This window comes from Trachurus trachurus (genome assembly GCF_905171665.1).
Source record: "Trachurus trachurus genome assembly, chromosome: 11".
Lineage (NCBI taxonomy): Eukaryota > Metazoa > Chordata > Actinopteri > Carangiformes > Carangidae > Trachurus > Trachurus trachurus.
Genome location: NC_139904.1, coordinates 13,849,049 through 13,874,233, shown reverse-complemented (window position 1 = coordinate 13,874,233; position 25,185 = coordinate 13,849,049). Strand labels below are relative to the sequence as shown.

Sequence of the window (25,185 nt, the reverse complement as noted above, 5' to 3'; positions counted from 1 at the left end):
CCTTGATCCTGGTTTTTATCAAATGGATATGCATCACATTGACCTTGACGGCTGCAGGAAACAGGAGGTCTGAGTTGTTTCTGGTGACTCTTACTCAGATTTTTCCTTCATTACCTGTAGCGTCCAATCTATCAAAGCCCAGCCGCCTGGAAGATCCTGTTTTTTTAACGAGACGGCTGATTAAACTCATCCCTGCTTCCCCATCGCTGCTATTAACTGGCTCCATCTGTTGTCAGCAGCTAGCAGAGTCTCGCCTGAGCTGTGGCCGACCGGGCCGACCCGCTGCTGCATTGTGGGAGTCCAGGATGTACGGCCGCAGGTGAATATCCCTACACCTTGTACCTCACGGGTCTTTAATGCCAACAAGATTTAAATATTTTTTCTACAGGTTGGTTTCAGCTGAATAAACTGCAGCAAAAATACCGAATGATGTGGGTTTTTTTTAAACTTTTTTAATTCTAACAAACTCATCTTCAAGTATTAAAGGGATAGTTCAACATTTTGGCAAATTCACCTATTGCCATAATTCCCTATAGTCATAGCAGTAGGTTCATTACCTTTAATTATCGGTGCATGTTGTTTTGAGATCAGCGGGGCAGAGACGCAAGCTGCTCAGCGAACACAATGGAGGTGAACGGTATAGGTCTTCTGTCCCTCATCAAACTCATCAAATACACAATCCAACGACCCCAAAACGCTCCGGTGGAGAAGTTGTGACCTGCCTGTTAGATTATTATACATGATTATATCATAGTGTGGCGAATGTGCAGGTCACAACTTCTCCACCAGAGCGTTTTGGAGTTGTTGGATTGTGTATTTGATGAGTTTGATGAGGGACAGAAGACCTATACCGTTCACCTCCATTGTGTTCACTGAGCAGCTCACGTCTCTGCCCCGCTGATCTCAAAACAACATGCACTGATAATTAAAGGCAATGAACCTATACTGCTATGACTATAGGGATTATGGCAATAGGTAAATTTGCCAAAATGTTGAACTATCCCTTTAAAGCTCTTTATATATTAATCCTGCAGCAGGGCCTATAGTTTCACCCTGGGACCTCAGTTAATTAGGACACGCTGCAAAGATGTGCCTTCTGCCCTTAGGTGCATTTTACATTTCTACTCGATGTGAACGCAGCACTTTACAAAACCCAGGATGAGGGCGCACCTGTCAAGTCAAGTTGTGTATGTGTTTTTCTTGTTGCACAGATGGAAGCAAATCAGTGCGGTTTGAAAACTAGTTTAATTGTCTTTTGAAGAATCTCATGTTTGACTTTGCCAACTTCTTTATCTCTCCGAAGGTTTCTCTTTACGGATCTCCTGTGAGCGACTTTGACAGCTCAGAATCTGCAGGTTATCCAGGCGAACAGGCAGGACTCGCTTCTCCTGACGCTCTCGGCAGCTTCATTACCACAAAAAAAACGCTTCGGGGCAACTTCACCAAAAAGCCTGAATGTGAACATGAGCAAGATAACCAGCTGAGCCGAAACAAACTACCCAGCTGTCAATCTGCAGGTTGCCGCACACACATAAACACACATTCATCCCCACACTTCAGGGCGGCTCACAACAGGGCTCAGTGTGCACAGCATTAGTGTAATACCAGCTATCAGATTGCTGCTGAGAATGGCATTCCTGTGGATGCAAACGGCTGAACAAAGCGCAGGGCCGAGCTAACATAACAACGCATTCAGCTCTGATTAAACATGTGGCCACACGTAAAGCAGAGCTGAAAATAACCGTTTGATTTAACGTACAAGCGGCTCAGCGACTGTTCAGCTGAGGCTCAAAACAACAACAACAGCGTGAAAACACACTTGCCAACACCACATTACATTGTGAATTTTGAACTTGGACTACTAGACTATTATCTGCTCAGTGAGTCGGTCCTGGTGATAATGAGGCGTTCACAGACAGACGGCGGTTTGTGTTTTTAGCAAACATGATGCTTGGTGGTTTGTTGACGAGACTGACAACAACAGAAGAGGATGTAACGTCTGTCCTCGGCTCTTCAGTCTAAAATCTTCTGCAAACATAGAGAAACAAACTATTACAAAGCTCAGTGAGACTATCCTCCATGCACTGTGGATGCAGGTGAAGTTTTTATGTAGTTAAAGCGGCAGCAAATGTTGTTCCATTACCGACTGGTGTGAGGCTGATCATTAGATAATTAACCGCCAAAATGCAACGTCCAACGACTGTCACTAATGCAAACATGACTCGAGCTGATTACTTTCCTAATTTATCATATTATTCATAAGGAAATGCTAATCTGCTAATCATCATATCTCAGAATAATAGCCCAACCCCCCAAAATATAAAACCAACTATCACTCACTCGCTCATATAGACATACACAATATTTTCCTTTAAAATAAAATCTGCCTTGCAATTTTTGACTTCGTTAGACAAAATTGATGTCTAAAAGATGTTATTATCTGTCATCAGTCTAAAGATGAACACATTTTGGCATCTTAACGCTGATGTCAAATAGACGTTTGATACGGGCAACCAATCACAGGTGAGCTTTCACTTTCACATTGTATCTGATGAACTCTTTCCCAAGATGTTTAAACAAGAAATTAATTTTGTGAATAATTAGGTTCCCATCCATCCAGAGACGGATGTGAAGAGTTACAAGGTGATTTATGTTGATAGCTGTCAAACTCTTTTCTCTAGTGAGACATCAGATTACTTTACATCTTCTCTTGTACCTCAAACAATCATTCAATGTGATGAGAGATCAGATGTAGCTTTTTTAACCAGTCATAAGACAAATAGTAGGGAGAGACAGTGTGTAACCTGAACTCACTGAGACGACTTGTTTTCCTCAGGTGTTTTACATACTGTATGCAAACACTTTCAACTTGCCTCTTTCTTCTCAGCCTGAACGTCGGGCGCTGGCTGCTGCTGGTTGACATTAATGTACAAAGTCATTTCACTTTCTCCATCGATTCCCCTGATGTCACTTCTCTCTCCTTTTCTAATTCCAACTTTATGAGTTTTTTTCCCCCAACGACAACACGTACTTAAGTGGACTGTAAAGATGTCACACGCTCATTAACCTCAAAGTATTAAAGTGACATTCACGTCAAATCATCCCTCGGGATGCACGATTGGCTGCTTCCTTAATTTTACTGTCAAATTTAAGTGTTAATCTGAGTAAGAGTTGGTGAAACATCTGATGGAGCAGAGTCTGTTCACAAGGAGGTTGTTGTTGTTTCTAGACAGCTGAACAGCAGAGTTGTGACACTGAAAAAAAAAAAGATATAATTCAAAGCATTCAGCTGTGTTTTTCTGCAGCTGAGCTGATGGAGAAACGCCAGATCGGCCGTCGCAGAGCAACAAACTGTGTCAAAGTTAAACGTCCAGTTCAGCTGAGTTCAGTGCCATCTGAGTGACACAGACTCTGTGGAAAACTTAACATGTTTTATTTCCCAATTAAGCCGCTAATTTGAAGTTGCAACAAGAAAACCGACGTCAGCACGTTCATTCGTTGCCGATAGTTTCATCATCACGGTTTCATCACACTGCAGCAACGCTAGGAGGGGGGGAGAGGGGGGACGCAGGTAACATGGCAACTAAATTACATCAGCTTGGATGCATGGCTGTGTAGCAACTGCACATGCAAGTGTGAGGCGATTTCAACAGAAATGCACTATTCCCTTGGTCAACTGACTAAACCATCAGCAAAACATAATTAGGCCCCATTAACATTCATGCACCAATCCCAAGGAACCAGGACGTCAAAGTCGGCAGCTGTGAGGGAGGGGCCGCTGAAACACTCAGGTGGAAAACACGCACCCATGTTTAAAACATTACATTTCAGCTACAGACACTTTATAGCTGAACAGCAACTTGTCCCTCTGTCACACTGTTTTGTGTGTTTTAGTCACATTCACGTTCTAATCCCTGGTAAACGCAACTTTTTCTGTGCAGGCGAGACAGAAAGTCGTTACACTAACCTGTCAACCTTTTTTAAGCTGTCTCTGTCACACAGATCAATATTTATTCAAGGTTTAAGAAGTGACATTTTAGCTGCTGCTGCACAGTTCAGTGCTTATCTTTAAAAAACAAAAAGCACAGTAACACAATTTAAAAAATAAAGCACTTTTTTAAATTATATTTTAAGATTCCTTGTAGTTTTATTTTTCCATTTATCTTGGGAAAACGACGCATTCGTGTTAATCCATCCATGCTTATTTCAAAATAAAAGACTGGGGTTTCATATCAGGGTGTTGTCATGCATGACTACACCTTGCTCTGCTGCAGTGACGACCAGCTTTAGGCAACTCCCTTATTCAGAAAGAAAAAAAAAACACCTTTCTTGTCAATCAGGGTTGTTGCCCCATTTAATGGCAAAACCAAACTCCAGGTTATTTTTGGAAGCGGCAAATTAAATATTTCACCTATGAACGCTCCATTTGATCATGTTCACACAACCCCGAAGGCTTTTCTGTGGGAAAATGGAAATGATAAAGAAAAAAAAAAGATATTTACATTTTTAACATCCAGGAGCATTTCCTGCTGGGTTTTTCTTTTTCAACAAAGTCTGTTTCTGCTGCCAGAACATGTGCACACACACACACACACACACACACACACACACACACACACACACACACACACACACACACACACACACACACACACACACACACACACACACACACACACACACACACACACACACACACACACACACACACACAAGTACAGAGAAGTTAGATTTTCTCCTGTTGTGACTACTGATTACTGAACACCGTCCAGTTTGACTCCAGTCTGACACTCGTGGCCTTAATCTCACAATAATCTGAACCTGTGAGCAAACACAGTCAGCCGTCAGTCAACACTGACAGTTCATGAATGGGACACACACACACACACACACACGTCACTGACAGCATGTGTACATTTTCAACACAGAGTGATTTGAAGGTTGAACATTGTGCAACTCTTGATCACAACCGCGATAGTAAAGACGACAAGAATCACAGCTGAAGTGCAAAACCTCTGTTTACAGTCAACACTTTGCTTTCATTACTGATTATTTTAGTGTCACTCTTCCCACCTAGACGTACCGCACCGTGTCTAAATGACTTCAGATAAACAAAAACTTCATCTGTTTCTCATCATCCTGACTCTGCAGGGCTGAAACCAACAGATAGCCTATTCATTTACAGTAAATCCCATCTTTACTGTAAACCTGACTGTGGCGCGACAGACGGATCTGATCTGAACACTGTGAATGATCGACACACTGAAAAACAGAAGTTAATGTGTCACAGAGAGTGGCTGAGTGAGCAGCAGGGTGTGTGTGATCTATGAAGGCTCCTCCTGCAGCGGTGACCTCTGACCTACAGTAAATCAAACCGACTGGACCAGAGAGGCCCCAGCTTTTTACTCAGGATCATTTCTGTCAAAATCATTTGATTTATCTCAAATTTGTCTCACTTTAGGTAAAATACCAAGTAATAAATACACAGAAAACCTCTGGCAAAGAGGTTTTCTTTTTTTTTTTTACATTGTAGAACAACTAGTTGATTATCGTCATCGTCAATACACCTGACCTGATGTGACCTGGTTATTTTCTTTAATCAGCTGATTGTTTGGTCTATAAAAAGGTCACAACACAGTGGAAAAATCATTATTCCTGAACACACAGTGAATGAAAACAACCATGATGTTTGAAAATGACACAACGAGCCAATAGAAAATGAAACCTGGGATAGGCTAATTGTTTTGACTTTTTAAGAATGACGTAACCTACGGACCAACATGTTTTCATGTAACATTTACTTTGATTTCAAGCAAAATTGAGGGTGAACAACATCTTATGTGTATTTTCCTTTTCCTTGTAGTTTTATTTTGGCATTTCAGCAGTATATTTTTACTCTGCACTTTCTAACATATTTTAGTATTTTTACTGCTTCCTTTTACTGTGCCCTTATGCTTGTTGGGTCTAGCTTTGTAAAATCAAATTTCCACAATATCTATTTAAAGGATTATTTCAAAATAAAAGACTGAGGTTTGATATAAGGTTGCTACTGTTTAATATAGATACTGAATCCTGGGATATTTCTGTGTGTTTGCTTTTTAAATATTGATCAATATGCCAAATTGTTACCATTTAATTTCTAATGAAGCAGGCAGGTGTTTGTCCACAACAGATCTATGCGTAAAAGTTTTTTTTTTTTAATTAAACACTTTTAAACTATAGAGACTCAGCTCCAGTCAGACAGACATGTGAGTCTCATTTGTGGCCTGGGTTGATTTCGTCTGAGCCTGTCGCTCTCTGGGTCTCTGTGTCTGTGTGTCTGTGCACACTTAAAAATGCTGGGTTATTTTCATAGCCCAACCGCTGGGCTGCTGTGGATTTTGAGCTGATTGGGTTGTTTTTACCCAAGGTTGGGTTAAATATTTTGACCCAACAGATTGGGTTGAAGATATTTGAGCGGGCTTTTGATTTGAACGGGCTGAGGCAAACTTTCATCATTCTCCAGTTTGAGACCAGAGAAAACTATGTAAATGGTAAGTAAAACTAAAATTATTACCCTACAACATCTAATTTTGGTAGCTTAATGTGGTAACTAAATAGTTGTGCCTTAGTTATTAGCTACTTACAAATTTCACCGTGACTCCAGCCGTTTTTTCCCGTTCTTTTCTCTCCTTCTAGCTAACGTTAGCCTAGTTATTTTCAACTGATAAAATACTTGTTTCCTTCACTTGTGACACACACTTCGAAAGACTATCAAAGTCTAGCAGTGCAGGGATATCATTCCGTTAGCTGTGTGTGTATTCAGTTGTGGTAACATTAACGTTTATGTGTCCTCGAACCGTTTTTGCTGTGTATAATAATATAACGGTCAAAGCGGTGACCGTTTCCATAGTAACGCAGCAACTTCCGAACGTTGGGGGTGTCGGGGCGCTGTGACGTAAATCGAACGGTCCTAAAACTGCGGTCCGAGAGCTACGGTTACTCCGGTACTGCAGCTTCACACTATTGGTATGATGTCGGGAGGGAGGGAGGTGGTTAGATACCCCCAGTGTAACGCACCTCGCCATTAGCAGTATTCCGGCATAAATTTAATCCATGGTCTAACACACCATGACACCGAGTTAACACACCGAGTAAACGTTAGACCCCCCCCCCCGCTTCACTAGCCGTAATTTAGCAACTTTAGCAAAGATAACAAACACCGCAGTCTATTTCTCCTCGCGCAAACCGGCTACAAGTCACTCATACACCACAAATAATGCTTAGAACAGCTTCAAACTTCATCAGCAGTTCAAACAGGGTTCCAGCCCATAATACGAGGCATTAAACATCTGTTCTTTTCCTGTTGGTTTCTATTGAAAAGAGACGAAATCACAACTCACTCGCTCTCCTCCAGTTATACGCTATGCAGCAACTTTCCGTGTCCAGCACAGTGTCCACTGACAACACACACGTCCGAAGCCAGCACAAACGTTCAGTTTCAGCGGCCACCGACAAGCAGTGACCACCACACTGACCATTTAAATATCCCAGGTCCAGCACCGAGACTCTTGTGGCTGCAACCGCGGCTGTCCCTCTTTCACTTTTCTCCTCCTTCAGCTCGTCTCCTGTAAACTCGGTCTCCAACTGATAGTGGCGCCCATCGAAATAAAACCAGTCGTCGTTGTTCTCAAACTCCATAAACTCATCCGTGTTGTCCCTTCTGTGATGTCTGCTCATGGATCTATTATAAGACATGTGTCTGCTTCACTGTTACAGTCTCTTCCGGAAACAAACGTCGTCCTGATCTCGCGTGTGACGTCACGTCTAATCTCGCGCTTGCTTACGTGATTTTCTCCCGGAAATATAGACAGTTAGAAATAATGCCCAATTCCGTTCATTTCCCTGTGAACACTCGATAATAACTTTTATCAACTGATAGGCAAGATACATAGGAACTTTGGCTGCATTGCATGGAGTAATAATCACACATTATCATCCTTGAGCGTCGGGACTCTAACGTTACTTCACTCGGTAATGTAGTCGCTTCCATGCCAGCTGACTACCTGTAACCATGGCCACAACAAGCAGCCATCACAGAAGGGACAACACGGCTGAGTTTATGCAGTTTGACAACAACGGCGCCCCTATCAGTTTTGAGACTGAGTTTACTGAAGACAAGCTGAAGGAAATGGAGGAGAAAAGTAAAAGAGGGAGAGCTGCTGGTGGAGTCTTGGTGCTGGTCTGTCTGTGGTCACTGCCTACAATTGGCCGCTGAATGTTTGTGCTGCCAGTCGGATTCGGACATAGTGTCAGTGCCTGGACTCTATGCTGGACGCGGAAAGTTGCTGCATAACATAGAACTGGAGAAGAGTGGGTGAGTTGTGTTTTTGTCTCTTTTCAATAGAAACCAACATTTACTGTACTGCTATGATGCACTCGCTAGGCTGTGCGACGATATTGGCTGTCTATGGAAAACAGTGGCGGAGTTTATTTACATTTGGGCTCGTTACTTTGTATTTCAACTATTTCTTGATTAGTTATAGTAGCCTGAGCCTCTCACTTTTTCTCCTCACTGAAATTTCTCTTGGTAGTTTTCCTCACCATATCTTAGACCGAGCTTGCCTGTTGTTATTATGATAACGCTGATTGTAAACAATATTCAAGCTCTGCAGACACACTAACTGGCTTTGTAAAAGTAATCATTAATCTTTCTGTTCTTTCCAAAAGATGGATGAGTTTGTGAGGGAGAAACTCACTGAATGGTCTCTGACTGAATGGATCCCCACTTTTGAAGGTATTTTGGTATTAGTTGTTGTGATACAACCGACATCAAATAATTACAGCTATAAATTTGAAACAGTTACAGTAAATACACATTAAAGAGCATGATGCAAGTTGGAGACCACATTGTAACAAGTATGTGGTAGCCTAGTGCAATTGGGATTTTCTAAAGAAAAAATATGATGCTGCATCTTTGACTATTGTTTGTGAAATGGAACTGCTTGTGGTAGCGATGGGCAATTAATTTAAAATATATTAAATATAATATATAAGACTTAAGCTTTTTAATGTTTCATTTCTTGTTTATTTCTGAAATATTAATGAATTGATATGAAAATATTGCAATATCGGCACGGCTGTGATTGTCTTTGAGGCCTCGAGCCTACGACAGACCCACAGCCATGATGATATACAGTACAACATCACTCCCTCTCGTGTGATATTGCTTTTATACAATGGTTCAACCACAGCTTTTAGCAATGCTGAGTGAGGAAATGTTAACAAAAGTTTATAAATAAAGTAGAACACCCAGGGCTCCTAAATGCAGTCCATTTAATGTCAGGAACAATGTAAGGTTTCGAGCAGCTCCTCTTCGTCAGACATACAAAAACCACATAGACGCTATTTCCAGAACAAAAGTTTATGAAATAAATTATTTAAGTGTATATATATACAGTGGGTACGGAAAGTATTCAGACCCCTTTAAATTTTTCACTCTTTGTATTGCAGCCATTTGCTAAAATCAAAAAAGTTCATTTTATTTCTCATTAATGTACACTCAGCACTCCATCTTGACAGAAAAAAAACAGAAATGTAGAAATTTTTGCAAATTTATTAAAAAAGAAAAACTGAAATATCACATGGTAATAAGTAACCCTTTGCTGTGACACTCATATTTAACTCGCATGCTGTCCATTTCTTCTGATCTTCCTTGAGATGGTTCTACTCCTTCATTGGAGGTTACAAAAGAATTTCTGCAGCACTCAAGGTTCCTAAGAGCACAGTGGCCTCCATAATCCTTAAATGGAAGAAGTTTGGGACGACCAGAACAATTCCTAGACATGGCCGTCCAGCCAAACTGAGCAATCGTGGGAGAAGAGCATTGGTGAGAGAGGTAAAGAAGAACCCAAAGATCACTGTGGCTGAGCTCCAGAGATGCAGTGGGGAGATGCAACTATCACTGCAGCCCTTTGTATTGGGCAGGTGATGAGCAGTGCCTGGTTTTCTCCACACATACCGCTTAGAATTAATGCCAAAAGTTCAATCTTTGTCTCATCAGAGAATCCTATTTCTCATAGTCTGGGAGTCCTTTGTGTGTTTTAGCAAACTCTATGCGGGCTTTCATATGTCTTGCACTGAGGAGAGGCTTCCGTCGGGCCACTCTGCCATAAAGCCCCGACTGGTGGAGGGCTGCAGTGATAGTTGACTTTGTGGAACTTTCTCCCATCTCCCCACTGCATCTCTGGAGCTCAGCCACAGTGATCTTTGGGTTCTTCTTTACCTCTCTCACCAAGGCTCTTCTCCCACGATTGCTCAGTTTGGCTGGACGGCCAGGTCTAGGAAGAGTTCTGGTCGTCCCAAACTTTTTCTTTTTTAATAAATTTGCAAAAATTTCTACATTTCTGTTTTTTGCTGTCAAGATGGGGTGCTGAGTGTACATTAATGAGAAATAAAATTAACTTTTTTGATTTTAGCAAATGGCTGCAATGAAATAAAGAGTGAAAAATTTAAAGGGGTCTGAATACTTTCCGTACCCACTGTATATATATATATAATCTGCAACAGTTGCAGATATCTGCAACCGAGTAACTTCGTCCAGTTCAGCAGATGAAATTTGGTAAACCTGGATCAATCAATCAATCAATCAATCAAACACTTTATTTGTCCCCAAGGGGCAATTTAAAAAGGCATAAAGAGCAGCATTAGGACAAACAAGACATCAGACAACATAGAAACATTCACAAAGTGCTTCAGTTAAAAAATTCTAGCAGCTGTCAATTTCAAAGTGCTCTGTGCATCATGTTAAAGTGCTATGTGCATTCAGTCTGGCGGGGGCTGGGCAAAGTTGTTGAGACAGGGAGGGGTCATTGTTCATAAGTTGGACTGGGATGTTGACACTGACAGATGTTGGCCGGATTCAGCTTCCACTCTCAATCAGCGTGAATGTCAGTTTGCAACAACAGTTACGGTACTATATTTAGAACACCTGTGAATGGAGTGATTTTACTGTTGCATGTCCAAGTGATGTTGTACTGTACTATATCGGCACTCACAGAATGCCTCTCGTCAAATCAAGTTACTCGGTCAGAATTAACTTTTGTGTAATATACTTTGATGAACAGTGGTGGGGTACATAATGAAAATAGCTGATACAAGCTTAATGTGTGGCATTGCAATGTTCATTAATCATAACCGAGTCAAAAGTTTTAAATAAATATGATATTGAAGTCATAATGTCAACATTTCAATATGTTTTATATTTTGCAGCACAGCAGATTGATCAAGAGTGCTTCTTTCTCTTGGATGGATACAGCCTGACTTCCCTGATTCCTGTCCTTGGGCCACGGCTTAAATTTCAACAACACCTAAAGAAGTTGCTTGAGGTACTCTAGAGTAGTTCTAGACAAAATGGGTTACATGTGTTTCAAATGTAGAAGGTCTTTAGGCCCCAACATAAGACAATATTTTTTTCATCTTAGAATAATGCACAATATATTATCTACTTCAACGTATTTCCAGTGTGCACAAGTTGGGTGTCAACGTTCATTTGACAACCAGAGATCGTTTAGGAGACACCTGATGGGGCACAGTTTTGAGTTTGATGTTGAGTCCGTGGAAGAAGGTACTTCAGCTCAACTTACTGATTGGTCCATATCCCCAGACCCTGAACCTAATGTGTTAGGTGAGACAGAATGCAGTGAGACTGCAGTGGAGGAATGGGATGACTTGCCAGATGAAAGCATCAAAGACAGGGTTGCACTCTTTCTAGCTAGGTTGAAGGCCAAGTCCTCCCATACATTCAGTGGGATCAGGGATGTTGTTGAACAAACATCGAGTCTAATCAGAGATATCGTTGATGGTCTGCGGAGAAGAACAGTCTCTTTTTTAAGAGAGATAGGCCACTCTGAGACTCCAAGAGCACAGGAACTGCTAGAGCAGTTTGAAACAGCAGCTGAACCATTTCGTGGCTTTGAGTCAGAATACAGGCAAATGAAGTTTTTCACCCAGTCTGGATACTTTGTACAGCCAGAGGCATTACCTCTACCTGGCTTTTCATATGTACAAGAAACTGATAGAGAGACAGGGACTGTAAAACAAGTAGCAGTTCGGGACACCTTTCAGTATGTTCCCCTGAAAGCGATGCTGAAGCTTGTGTTAGAAAGTCCAGGCACAATGGAAAAAATCCTAGAGTGGCGAAACCGTGAAACTACAGCCCTCGAGGACCTTAGAGATGGCACACTCTTTAGAACAAATCATCTATTTTCTGAAGAGTTGTCTATTCCAATTGCCATTTATGCAGACGACTGTGAGATGGTCAACCCCCTCGGTTCTAAAACATCAGTCCACAAGCTTGGTTTCATTTATTTCACAATCAAATGCTTGCCACCAGAGTATCTGTCTAGCCTAAAGTCTCACTTCTTGCTGGCTGTGTACAAGAGTAATGATGTGAAACATTATGGAGGAATGAATGTTGTTCTGGATCCAATTGTGAATGAGATTAGGGACATGGAGCAGAATGGTATTCAGATTGAAGCAAGACATTTCAAGGGCACTGTAAAGGTTGGACTGGCCCAGGTCTGTGGAGATAACCTTGGACTCAACAGCATTCTTGGGTACAATGAAAGCTTTTCCGGCAATTTTTCATGTAGAATTTGTCGGGTTCGCAAAGAGGTGTTATGGGAGCAGACCGTTGAGGACCCTTTGTTACTACGTGATAAGGTCAACTACCAGTCAGACTGTCTTCTGAACAACCCAACTGAAACTGGTGTCAAAAGAGAGTGTTCCCTTAACAAGCTGCAGTTCTACCATGTTACTGACAACGTAACAACTGATGTCATGCACGACATCCTTGAGGGGGTTGGAGGCTTAGAAATTAAGCTAGTGCTTAATTCATTGATTGAGCAAAAAGTCATGACCCTGGAACAAGTGAACAATAGACTGGTCAGCTTCGATTATGGGTTTTATGACGTCCATAACAAGCCATCTGAAATCAAACCCCAAGACTTAAAAAATCCTGATGGGGCCTTTAGGCAAACGGCTACACAGACATGGTGTCTACTGAGACTGCTGCCCCTCATGATAGGAGATTTGGTTCCGGAGGGAAACAAACACTGGGAATTGCTCCTTTCATTACTCAGCTGTATGGAGTTAATCTTTTCTCCTGAATTGACACAAGGGGCCATCATCTTTCTGAAAAATCTGATTCACGAACACCATTGTCTCTATTTAGAGCTCTACCCTGACAGACACTTGAAGCCCAAACACCATTTCATGGTTCATTATGCTAGTACCATCAGGACAGTGGGTCCTGTAGTTCACTTCTGGTCCATGCGTTTCGAGGCCAAGCATTCCTTTTTCAAACAGGTAAGCCATGTGACCTGTAATTTTAGGAATATTTGTAAAACCCAGGCCTACAGACATCAGATCATGATGTGCTACACTCTACTGTCTGGCCAGCTTTTCAACCATAACTTTGAAGTTGGGCCAGGGCACACCAATCTCCTGGGTACCATAGATGATTTTGAGAAGGTAAAATGTGGCTTTGATGGAATTGCCACTTTTACAGAAGTGTATTTGGCATCTTGGATTAAGTACAAGGGTACGAGCTATAGGCCAGGAATGACACTTTGGCTTTCTCACTCTGCCAATGGTGAGCCTCAGTTTGGAACCATTCAGAGCATTGTGGTAATGAACTCAACAGTGAAAATCATTGTGAAAAAATGGGAAACGACAGGCTTTGAAAGGCATTACTTTTCCTTCACTGTGTCTCCCACCACAGCACTGGATGTAGTTGACATTGATTCCATTGCTGACTATCACCCCCTCCATGTTGTGAGGTCCCACAAAGAGAATGATGATGACCATTACATTTCATTAAGATACAGGCGGTTTTAAACATAGTGTGGATTATAGGGCATACTGTACCTGTACCTGCACTTGCACTTAACATCAGAGCTGGGAAATCTCTGGGATCAGAGCTCAGAACCCTCTGCGTTAACATTTCTTAACCCTATTTTATATTTAGCTTGTACTGTATAGCATTGTGTGCACATAACATCAGAGCTGGGAAATCTCTGGGATCAGAGCTCAGAACCCTCTGCGTTAACATTTCTTAACCCTATTTTATATTTAGCTTGTACTGTATAGCATTGTGTGCACATAACATCAGAGCTGGGAAATCTCTGGGATCAGAGCTCAGAACCCTCTGCGTTAACATTTCTTAACCCTATTTTATATTTAGCTTGTACTGTATAGCATTGTGTGCACATAACATCAGAGCTGGGAAATCTCTGGGATCAGAGCTCAGAACCCTCTGCGTTAACATTTCTTAACCCTATTTTATATTTAGCTTGTACTGTATAGCATTGTGTGCACATAACATCAGAGCTGGGAAATCTCTGGGATCAGAGCTCAGAACCCTCTGCGTTAACATTTCTTAACCCTATTTTATATTTAGCTTGTACTGTATAGCATTGTGTGCACATAACATCAGAGCTGGGAAATCTCTGGGATCAGAGCTCAGAACCCTCTGCGTTTACATTTCTTAACCCTATTTTATATTTAGCTTGTACTGTATAGCATTGTGTGCACATAACATCAGAGCTGGGAAATCTCTGGGATCAGAGCTCAGAACCCTCTGCGTTTACATTTCTTAACCCTATTTTATATTTAGCTTGTACTGTATAGCATTGTGTGCACATAACATCAGAGCTGGGAAATCTCTGGGATCAGAGCTCAGAACCCTCTGCGTTTACATTTCTTAACCCTATTTTATATTTAGCTTGTATAATGTCACTTTATGAATTTTGATATTTTTGTAAGTTGTATGTGTTATGGGTGCCTGTGAGTTGCTTGCTTTCTGACCAGGGATGGAACACCTGTCATAAAATAATGGTCAGTTGGGTTAAAAGGACAGTGGGGGAAACTCTGAGGAGAGGGGACATCAAGTAGCAGTTGGAGCTTTTACTCCCATGTGTTTTTGGATTGGTTATTAGTCTTTTTTTTCTGTCTGGGCTAGTTTTTGAGTGTCCGAGTGGCTTTTCTCTCTTTAACCATTTGTCTAGGGCACCACTCAGTAGTACCTCATTTAAAGCAACATAATTCAGTATTATGATCTACAATGAAAATTCATATGGCATGGGATACTGGATGTCAGTGACAGTGCATCTTGTAAGTATACTCAGTGATTCTTCTTTTTTTGTAACACTAAATGTCATGATCATTTCCTTTTCCTATTTTTAAGGATTCAAGCCCCACACTTGAGCCTTCTCTATTGCTGGATCCCATACCAGCTCCAGAAGGCACATCATGCCCTGAGTTGCCTACAGTTTCAGTGGAGCAGGGAGCAAGATTCGTGAGTTCACTTGTGCAAGTATTGTTAGTTATGATAATAGAAGAGCACCACAGGAATGAGCCCAGATGAGATGTTACAGACGTACTGAATTTTACAGGGGAAAATTAATGTGGTTTTTAAATAGGGATTTCTGTTGAATGCATAGCATAAGTTTGTGGTTTACAATAGTTTATGAAACAACAGCCTTCGTCACCATGATAAAAATATTGTGCTGTCACAAAGGTAGCAGTTTCCATGAATTTTGTTAACCACAGACCTTATTTTAGGCATCAAGGTAAAATCCCCGTTCTCAAAACCTATTGACTTCCCTGTCAAATCCTGGACGTCCAGGACTTGCGCCTTCCGACTAGAGCCATTTATTTTGAATTGAATATAATTTAAGTTTAATTTTGAATTGAATATAATTTAAGTTTAATTTTGAATTGAATTACAAGCCTAGCTACACTAACCCTATAGGGAGGGGAGGGTCACAAACAACTTTGTCTGATTATAGTTTGAGATTAATATTTTTTTAAATTTAAAATTCCTGAAGTCTATACTTTTTTTTCCAATAGAATATTTGTGAGCTCCTTAAAAAAGACATTGATGGGGAAGGTGTGGTTGCGAGTCTGCAAAAAAGCAACCATATGTCGGTATCTGAAAGACGGTCAATGGTCCGCATTCTGGTGTCCCACCTCATGGAGCGCTTCGGGGAGAAGTGAGTACCGTATTCTTGCACACAACCTCACCTCACACGAGAGTGGAAGTTACAGGTTCACTGTCTCATCAGGGATAAGTATTGTTGGAATCTGGGGTGTGATAACACGATCTGGGTTTTAGCAGCAAAACGTAGTATTTTAGCCACAAAAATATCAGTTGTGTACATAACATTTAGAATATTTTCAGCACTTTACTAGCACAGTTGCATTTTAACACTTTAACACGGCTGGCTCTCGTCCAGACAATTTGTTTGCTTTGTTTTAATGCTGGTACTATTCAACTGCTCGTCTAAACTGGCGCATTTGTAAGCAATACACTGACTATCCTACTGTACCTCATAAACCTCACTTCAAAAAATTCAGACTAAACTATTCAGAAAGACATGATTTTTTTGTAGCGTAAACAAATGCTGTTAAAATGTCTTTTGTCTTAAAGTCCTACTTCAGCAACGAAGGCAAAGCTGGCGTCCTCAATTGTCGAGCAATTTCCCTGCCTGAGGGACAGCCAGGGCACAGGCTTCGTAAGTAAAGTTTCTAACCACACTTGGATTTGCTCAAAGCAACGTCAACTCACACTTCTTTTCCACACAGCGCATACTGTTCACTATAAAACGGAATGGTACATTACTGTGCCTCCAGTCTTTGAAGATGTATGTTGCAAATAGGTTCACCAGGTGGAATATGAAAGGTTAGACCATTTTGTAAGAAATCTGTTAATTCTATTGTTAAATCATCACAAATCATTCTATTGTAAATCCTACTGGTATAACTCTTTATTTCAGTATTGCTGCTGGTCATTTAATGGTGTGTGTGGGGGCCTGTGTTATCTGTTTACTTTATCTTCTTTAGGATGCATGGTTCACCCCAGGGAGGGCCCACAAACCAGCAACAGGCTACCTGGAGGAGCGCCTCCGGAATGTCCGAAAGAGGATTCGTAAAGGCAGCCGGGTCAATTCAGTGCCAGCAGTGAAAGCTACCCCAGTCCTTTTGCCAGGTACAGTAAGATATCTTGGACTGAGGTGGAGGGGACATGTTTCCTTTATATCTCAATCCAACTGCAACCTACATTTTTCATCTACTCGCGCATTTGCGACCAGTAAATTTGCCGTTTTTTTTTTAATAACCACTGTGGCTAATGTGTGAAAAGAAATGTGTTTCTCTTCTCTACATCTCGGAGGAGACGTCTTTCCACAGCAGAGCTCCATGTGAAACAGCAGGAGACACACAGACCAGCGACCCGCGCGCGCGTGCTGAACGTCACCTGCATTATAATTTTTTTCGATAGCTTTCTACAAACCTTAAACATCCCATAATATGCTCGCGCTGTCAGTAGCGGTACTGAAATTGTCACAAGGCAATGAAGCAGGTTGACTCGCGTTGCAGAACAACGCTGCACAGACTAGGCTCCCAAACGGAAATGATTGATTTTGATGCCAAGGAGTCCGTGCACATGTGGCTCTGTCAGGGTCAACAGACAAGGAGGCCAACAAGGGCCTACACAGGGACCTTATTCCCCAAGGGGGGGGTTGTGGGTGTGTGTCTACTTGTTCTGTTATTGGTCAGTGTAGCCTAAACATTAACTTTATAATTTTTCAATATTTAAACTGTTTCACAATAAAATGTGAATTTAAAACATTATAGTTTCTGCATTTATCAAAGTATTTATCAGTAATACAGTGAAAATGAGAGGAAATGTGAAAATTTACTTTGCAAGTCGATTTCGGCGCCCCTAAATTTTTGCTTGCTCTCCTAAAATTTTAAGTTAGGGGCCACTGTGCTCCTAGTCAAAAAAGTTAGTCTGGAGCCCTGAACTGATGTTGGATTGGGTGTCTTCATTTGTCACTATTTGCTACAATTCTTTCTTTTCTCTGCCCATTACAGAACCAACTATAACTGCCGAAAAGAGTCTACAAATGACATTGTGGCTGAAGAATAATATTTGGCCACAAACGACAGTCGCGCAGTACATGTTAGAGACTGCTATCCACAGGGCGAACTGGATCAGACAGGATGGGGCCAAGACAGTCGAAAACATTGTGGCGGAGTTTCCGCGTCTAATGGACACTCCAGGCATGGTGAGCTTACATCTACAATGTTTGTTGTGTGTTGCCCTGTCTAAAATTCATACATTTGATTTCAAACCTAAACCTAACCTAACCTAACCCTTCGCTAAAAACATAAAGGTATATATAAAAAAGGAACCCTTCATCCCAAAATTCATAGAGAACCCTGTTAAAAAATTAATGGAATAAATAAATTATTTGAAAACATTATTGTAGCCAGCACATTACTTGCAATGTAACCTAATGTTCTTGCATCAGTGTGTCTTAACTCATACGTAATGTTTCAGTAATCATACAAAAAGGTAATTCATATTCTGCTAAGTTGATTAAAACAAGGCCAGCATTTCCGCTACATTCATTTAACTGTGATGGGCCGCCACGGCAGACAACTCTGCTGTGTGAACACAGCCTGCGCTGTGTAGCGGCAGAATGGGGACGGGTAGACAGACCTGCGGCAGTCTCACTCCGTGTGTGTGTATCAGCACAGACAACGGGATATGACACAGAGAGAGAAACACTGCCATCGCGCCAACGTGACAGTTCATAGCGATGATGGGAGATAAAGGTACGAATTGGTTCTAAAACTGTTTGGGTGTACCTGAAGACCAGCACACACAAACATGTCACTGCATGAGTCAAGCTGATGCTGTTACTTTACTTTACTTTACTTTATTTGTTTATTTGACTGGGACAGCGTACATCAATGTACATATAAGAAACATGTAAATGTGCCGGATTGTAGCATCGATGCTAATTTCCATCCGGAGTCCCAGAACATAAAAACAATACAGTAACAGGGGAACACAGTTATATACACGACATGACGAAGCAGACAACAAGGTAAAAGACTTGTGTTTTTGGCACAAAAACCTCTGAACACTGATATGACCAGAGTTATATAATTGATATAATTTCCCCATATTTATTTAAAAATTAAAATTGCACATATAAAAATTCAAAGTGTAGGCCTAAAATGTATATTTATTGAATCCACTCCCACTGGCAACCGCCACGGCTGGAAAAATGGAAACACTGACGGCATACAAATCAGTGGTAGATAAAAGCATTTAATAGTTCATGGTGTTCTAATTTCATAGTTAAAATCAGATTAGTTAATAACTTCAGTTAAAATGCAGTAGTTAAAAACAGGTTCATAGATATAAATGTTACATTATAACGTACCCAGGCGCCTACCCAGAGTACAGATTTCATAGCTATCTGGGACGGATGCTACATGTGCCTTACACATTTTTTTTTTTGGGGGGGGGGGTTCCTGTCCTTAGATCGCTCAGGATTTTGCAGTGATTCAGCCGGAGTGTTGTGGAAGAATGTCCGAGAGATGGATCCCAGAGCTGGCAGAGAAGATCCTGCGAATGGCCAAAAAGGAGAAGATTGGAGACATACTCACAAACATTGATTCACTCTCAGCAGGTATTTGCATAGAGCTGGTGTAACATGTGGCCCTCAACTTTGTCGATGTCAACTTTTTCTCAGCAGTGCAGTGCAGCAGTGTGAGTTTGAGATCAGGCACGTCATAGTTTGAAGTGACGTCTGTGGCTGTGGTTTTCAAACTTTTAAATATCAATGATTTCATAGAATTTTTGCTCAGGGTTTTCCATTCTGATTTGTGCTTGACCAAAATGGTAGTCATACATTCTGGCATTGTGTTACTTAAAGAGGAACTAAGCAGGATTTCTCCCGTGGCTTTACCTTAATTAAAAAGCCTGAGTAATTGTGATCATTAACTACATGACTTGTAACTTATTACAAGTGACAACAGAGGCTCTCTGTCTTTCGCCTGGCGTCTCACGGCTGAAAACCAGCCTTGCAACATCAGTGTAGTTACTCTGTCGCCGCCCCGGTGTCCCAGCTCTCGTCTCGACACACAAACGCGCTCCGTAACCCGTAATCTTTTGTTTATGACGGTTAAGACTACACAAACACACACGTCGTAACATCGAATATGTTATGTAACGTTTTCCACTCCATAACTCCATTTATTGATTTTTCGCCGGCTTCGTTGTAAACGGATGCACATGGGCGAGAGGAGCGTAACCAAAACAGCGGAAAAGCGAGCAGACTTGCATAGTTCCCCTTTAATGGTGAAACAGTAAAAAGTAGAGGTCACACACACGTGCTGGATCTAAAAAAGACTCAAAGTAAAAGAAAGCAAGATGATTCGCACACCAAACAGCTCCTATAGTGGCCCTTTGTCACTATCGGTGCATGCTGGCGGTTTAAAGGGCTTTACGCGTGCCAGTGTACAGAAAGTGTAGGTGCATGCAGGTGTATCGCCACCTACTGGCACAAAATGTGTACAACACCACAGAACAAAGAAAATGACCAATCTGGCTGCTGTGATTCAACTTTGCAAGAGCCTCACGCATCTCTCTCTCAGATCCACCAAAATTAGTACCATTGTCATCAACATGTGAGTAGTGTTGTCACGATACCAACATTTTGGTTTTTTGGTCGCTCCACAGTTCGCAACAACAAACAAAGTTCATGCAAAGTCAATCACATATTTGTTTTGGCTACCAGTGCATTGGATTTATGCCCCCCTGATTGTGTGCACACAGGTCAAATGGCCATTATTGTGTAGTGCTATTCATACCTCGGCATCCGTGAGCGCCATCGGTGATCAGCTGATCTGATGCTCCGCTGCTCGCCTGGCTCCGCTCAAATCGCTGCAGCCATTCCTCCAGCTGTTGCCGAACTCCGCCTCAAACCCAGACCCAGCAGCAACAGCAGCTCCTCCACTCGTCCTCCCATTTCAACGTGTCTTTTGATATAATTGGTCCTCACTAATGCTCACTAAAATATGATGAAATTTCTGTCTACTCTATCAGAGAAGGACTGTGGACAGTGTCGTGGAAATTGTTGCTGTTTGCTGTCGGTGAATAATGAAATAGAGACTTCTGCCGGCCGACAAGTTTTTTTTATTTCCTTGCAAGGAAAGGTCAGTTCTCACCCGAGCAGAAACGGTAAAGAAAAGACACAGAGACCTAAACATTTATACCTCAGGAACGCCCCCTCAGGTACTGTATGTTCCACGCCCCTTTGTCTGCTGCAGGGGCCGATCCCATACTCAGTGTTTTCACATTCTTTTGTCTGCTGCAGGTATTGGCGCTATTGCTTTTTTTTTCAAGTTTGAAATTTTGTTTGAAAAGATCAAACCTAAAAAAAGATGTGGATGTCACTGGCTGTTCACTTCTTAGCTGTTCACAGTCCTCTTCTGAGACAGAGTGAGTAGACATACTGTAAGTGGTGTCATAATTTAGTGAGCATTAGTGAGGACCAATTGTATTAAGATGGGTTGAAAATGAATGAAGTGGTCCTTTAATGTTGACAGATGTTTAATTAATCTTTTATTTTTACAGATCAACAGGGTGACATAGCGCTACAGCTGCTGCCGGCACTGCTCCCAACTGTATCGTACAAAATTGGACGGAAAGTGTACCGCCCCAGCAAGCTGGAGGTTCGCAGGGCCTTCATTGACATCCAGCCAGTAAGTTAAGACAGTGCTTTTCAAAAAATGTCATGTCAAGGACCCCTATATCCATAATTTTTCAAGATTTCTCAACATTTTTTGAAAGTTAACTAGGCCTTCACATCACGACACGATCTGAGTGTATATAGATCTCTCATTTTCAAATAAGCTGAGAGTAAAATAGTAGGTGTGTGAATCTTTGGGTGGCTCACAATTCAATTAGATTCCGATTTTTAGGGTCACGATTCGATTCAAAATCGATTTTCTTTTTGCGGTTTTTAGCTTGCTTTATTAACACCAGACCATGTGAAAAAGTTGAATGATGATGATGTCTACAGACTTTTATATCAGAAGCCATATTTCCCCCCTAAAAAAACGCACATGACATGTATCAGATTTATTCAGCAGCAATATTTTTGAACCATTTTAAAGTAAACTGCTACATGTAGCTTATTTTATACTCTTTTTTCAAAAGCCTGGACTGTAGGGGTGAATCTTTGGTTGTCTCTATTCAATTCAAAATCAGTTCTCATATGCACATACACATGTATCACCTGTAACAAAGGCGCTGCAAAAAAAAAAAAAACAGCAATCGTCCTCTCTCCTCAATAGAGGGTCGGGTTGCTGATGGGCACATGCCTAGTCACAGACATTCAATAGAGCATTTAAATATGATCAGTTTACGTTAATAGGCGGTTAACGAGCGTCATAGCGACATGGCGTGCTGCAGCGCTGTGTGTACAGCACTGTGTATTGACAGAGGAAACGTGAATAAAAATCGATTTTTGAAGATTATGAATCGATCCAGAATCTTAGAGGATAAGAATTGCAATTCTTACATTAATCGATTTTCCCCACATCCCTATAAAATAGGATTCACGTGGTTAAACTGATTTTGATGCAAGTAACTACTTTAGCTAGGGACCCCATGTCGCCCACCTCTAGGATCCTTGGGGATTCCTGGATCGCACTTTGGAGAAACACTGCGTTGAGACAATTATCATTAATACTGTGCTAAGTGGAATTGACTGGTCATTTTGCCATGTACAGAAATGTTCTTATTGGATTCAGACTCCAGATACAGTGTCTGGTACAGCACTGTGCATTACTTGTGGAGTTGAACCTAACCTGTTGTATGAACCAATTGTTGAATCTTGTTTTTTCTTCTCTTTTTTCTTTTCAGCCTGGAACAAACATGGTGGGGTACCTAGCCACTGTAGACAGTTGCACACCGTATGTCCTCATGCTAGGGGAGGAGCAACAGATTTCCCAGGCCTTTGTGGTCATTGGTGGGGTGGCCTTGGAGCACCCATCCCTGTTGGGTGCGGTGGATGGGTGCTTTAAAGCCTTTTTTGTTTTGGACATCAATTATCCCAAACCATGTGCCCAGGTTTGGGAGTTCATTCAGGCCTGCATCTTTGAGATCCCAGGTCATGAATCCAATGCTGTGAAGTTGATGAGGTCTCAACTTGCTGCAATGGCAGCATTGGATTCATGACCTGGGATCTCAAAGATGCTCCCCTTCCTGACCAGTTGTTTTTGCTATTGTCAGTGACTACTATGTTTTTATTTTAGTATTTTATTTTATAATTTTTTATTCCTGTCGATATTCTGAAGGTTTTTACAGAGGGGGTTGTTGATATATCATTTATACAACATTTAAAAAACTTCTGACTTTATTTTGAAAGTGGCTTTATCCATTGTTCAGATTTTGGTTCTGGAAATATGCAAATTGGCGCATATTTCATTAGATATTGCCTCATTTACATAAAATTGTATTTTATTTTTGACAAAAGTTGATAAGTTTCATGGTGATATTTGTTAGTTATGCATTTTGAATGTATTTTAAGGTAAACATTTTGAGTCCAAAAAAATGAACTTTCATGCTGAAACTCGCACTGTTTTAATTGTTGTTTTTAATAAAATAATGGACATTATGTACTTGTTTCGTTGAATAATTTCATGTTTAATAACATTTTTTTTCATAATACTAAGGTTAATGTTCATTAATTAATGCTAATTTTGCTCTCGAACCAACATTTTGATTTTAACCCACTTCTTTGGTAACATTAACCCAACAACATGGCTGTTTTTTTAGCCCATTTATTAGTTAATATAACCCAACAACATGGTTTTATTTTAGCCCATTTATTGGATAACATTACAATAACATTAACCCAACAGCAGAGTCGTTTTAACCCATTTTTGGGTATACAGTCTCAACCCAACATGTTGGGTTAAGCCCATAACCCAACCCTGTTGGTCTAAAACAACCCAGCGTTGGCCAGGTCCAAAAATGGACCAGCGTTGGGTTGGACGTTAACCCAATTTGGGTTATTTTTAACCCAGCCGTTTTAAGTGTGTGTGCTATAATATAAATACGGAGAGGTTACAGCGGCTTCTGCCGTCACATGAGCTCAGTTTGACGGGGAGAGGAGGCCGCACACTCCGGTGGTGCAGCGGGCTAACCACCACCACCACCACACACAAACAACAACCACCACTAACACAACAACAACAACACAACATCAAAAACAACCACCCCCTGCTCCCATCCCATAGCTGCTCGTACCAGAACAAGTGGCCGCACATACTGATGACAGCATCCCGGGCAGTGTCCAAACAAATGTTGCACTCGAAGGTGGCCCGGTCCCTCTCCCGGTCGCCCTCCGCGCTGCTGCTGCCTCCGCTGCCTCCTCCGCTGCTCCCACCGCCGTCGTTGCTGCTGCTCTCCCCGGCCGAGAAGCCTCCTCTGCTGGCCGGGCCGCCGCCGTCACTCGAGGAGCGGGGATTCGCGGCCGCCATAATGTTTATTACCGCCGAAACAAGCGAAGGAAAGGGGAAAGGGAAGGTAAAGCACCGACCTGACCCACCCAACCCACACCCACACACACCCACACACGGGCCCCGAGTGAGTCGAGCTGTCGACCGACGTTCACGGTTTCACAGTCCGACCGAGGTAACGAAGTGTCGTCGCCGAAGCAACCGGCGGTCGGTGCTGCTGCTGTCGCTCGCTCTGCCTCCTGAATGAGCACTTCCGCTTCCGGGAAAACAAGAGGCGGAAGAGAATATTTATACACCGCCCACTCTGATCATTATGATAATAATAATAATAAAGATGTAAGTTCTTACAATAAGCTTCTAGATAAATATACAGATAGATACTTTATTAATCCCGAAGGATCCGTCAGCTGCTCCATACACAACTAAAAAGAAGAATACAAGATAAATATAGCCTATAGCCTACTTAAAATATAAAATATATACAGTTCTTAAAGTGGCTGTAGCCTATATTATATCCTGTAATTTTGTAGATTAAACGAGAGAATATGCCTTTGAGTCTGTGTGACAACTGGCTTTAAACTACTGCCAGGAAAAAAATAAAAATTGAAAATAATAGAAAATTAATTCATAATCATGAGATGATTAATCAAATTATGATAAACTACAGCGGGGGAAATAAGTATTGAACGCGTCGACATTTTTCTCAGAAAATATAGCCTATTTCTATTAGAGCGACATGACATTTTCACCAGATGTCGGGAACCCAAGTAATGCGCACATGTCCATAAATTAAGTAGTGTAATAAAGTGAAAT

General features: G+C 41.5%; 1 protein-coding gene across 1 annotated transcript in view; it reads right to left on the bottom strand.

Annotated features, from left to right (window-relative positions):
* Positions 1–24,586, bottom strand: part of rnf5 (ring finger protein 5) — a 29,429-nt gene extending 4,843 nt beyond the window's left edge. Inside the window, exon 1 of the mRNA XM_083982567.1 lies at positions 24,161–24,586. Within this exon, the coding sequence (XP_083838693.1) occupies positions 24,161–24,393 (233 nt within the window). The 5' untranslated portion in view covers positions 24,394–24,586. The remainder of the gene's footprint in view (positions 1–24,160) is intronic.
* Positions 24,587–25,185: the final 599 nt, after the last annotated feature.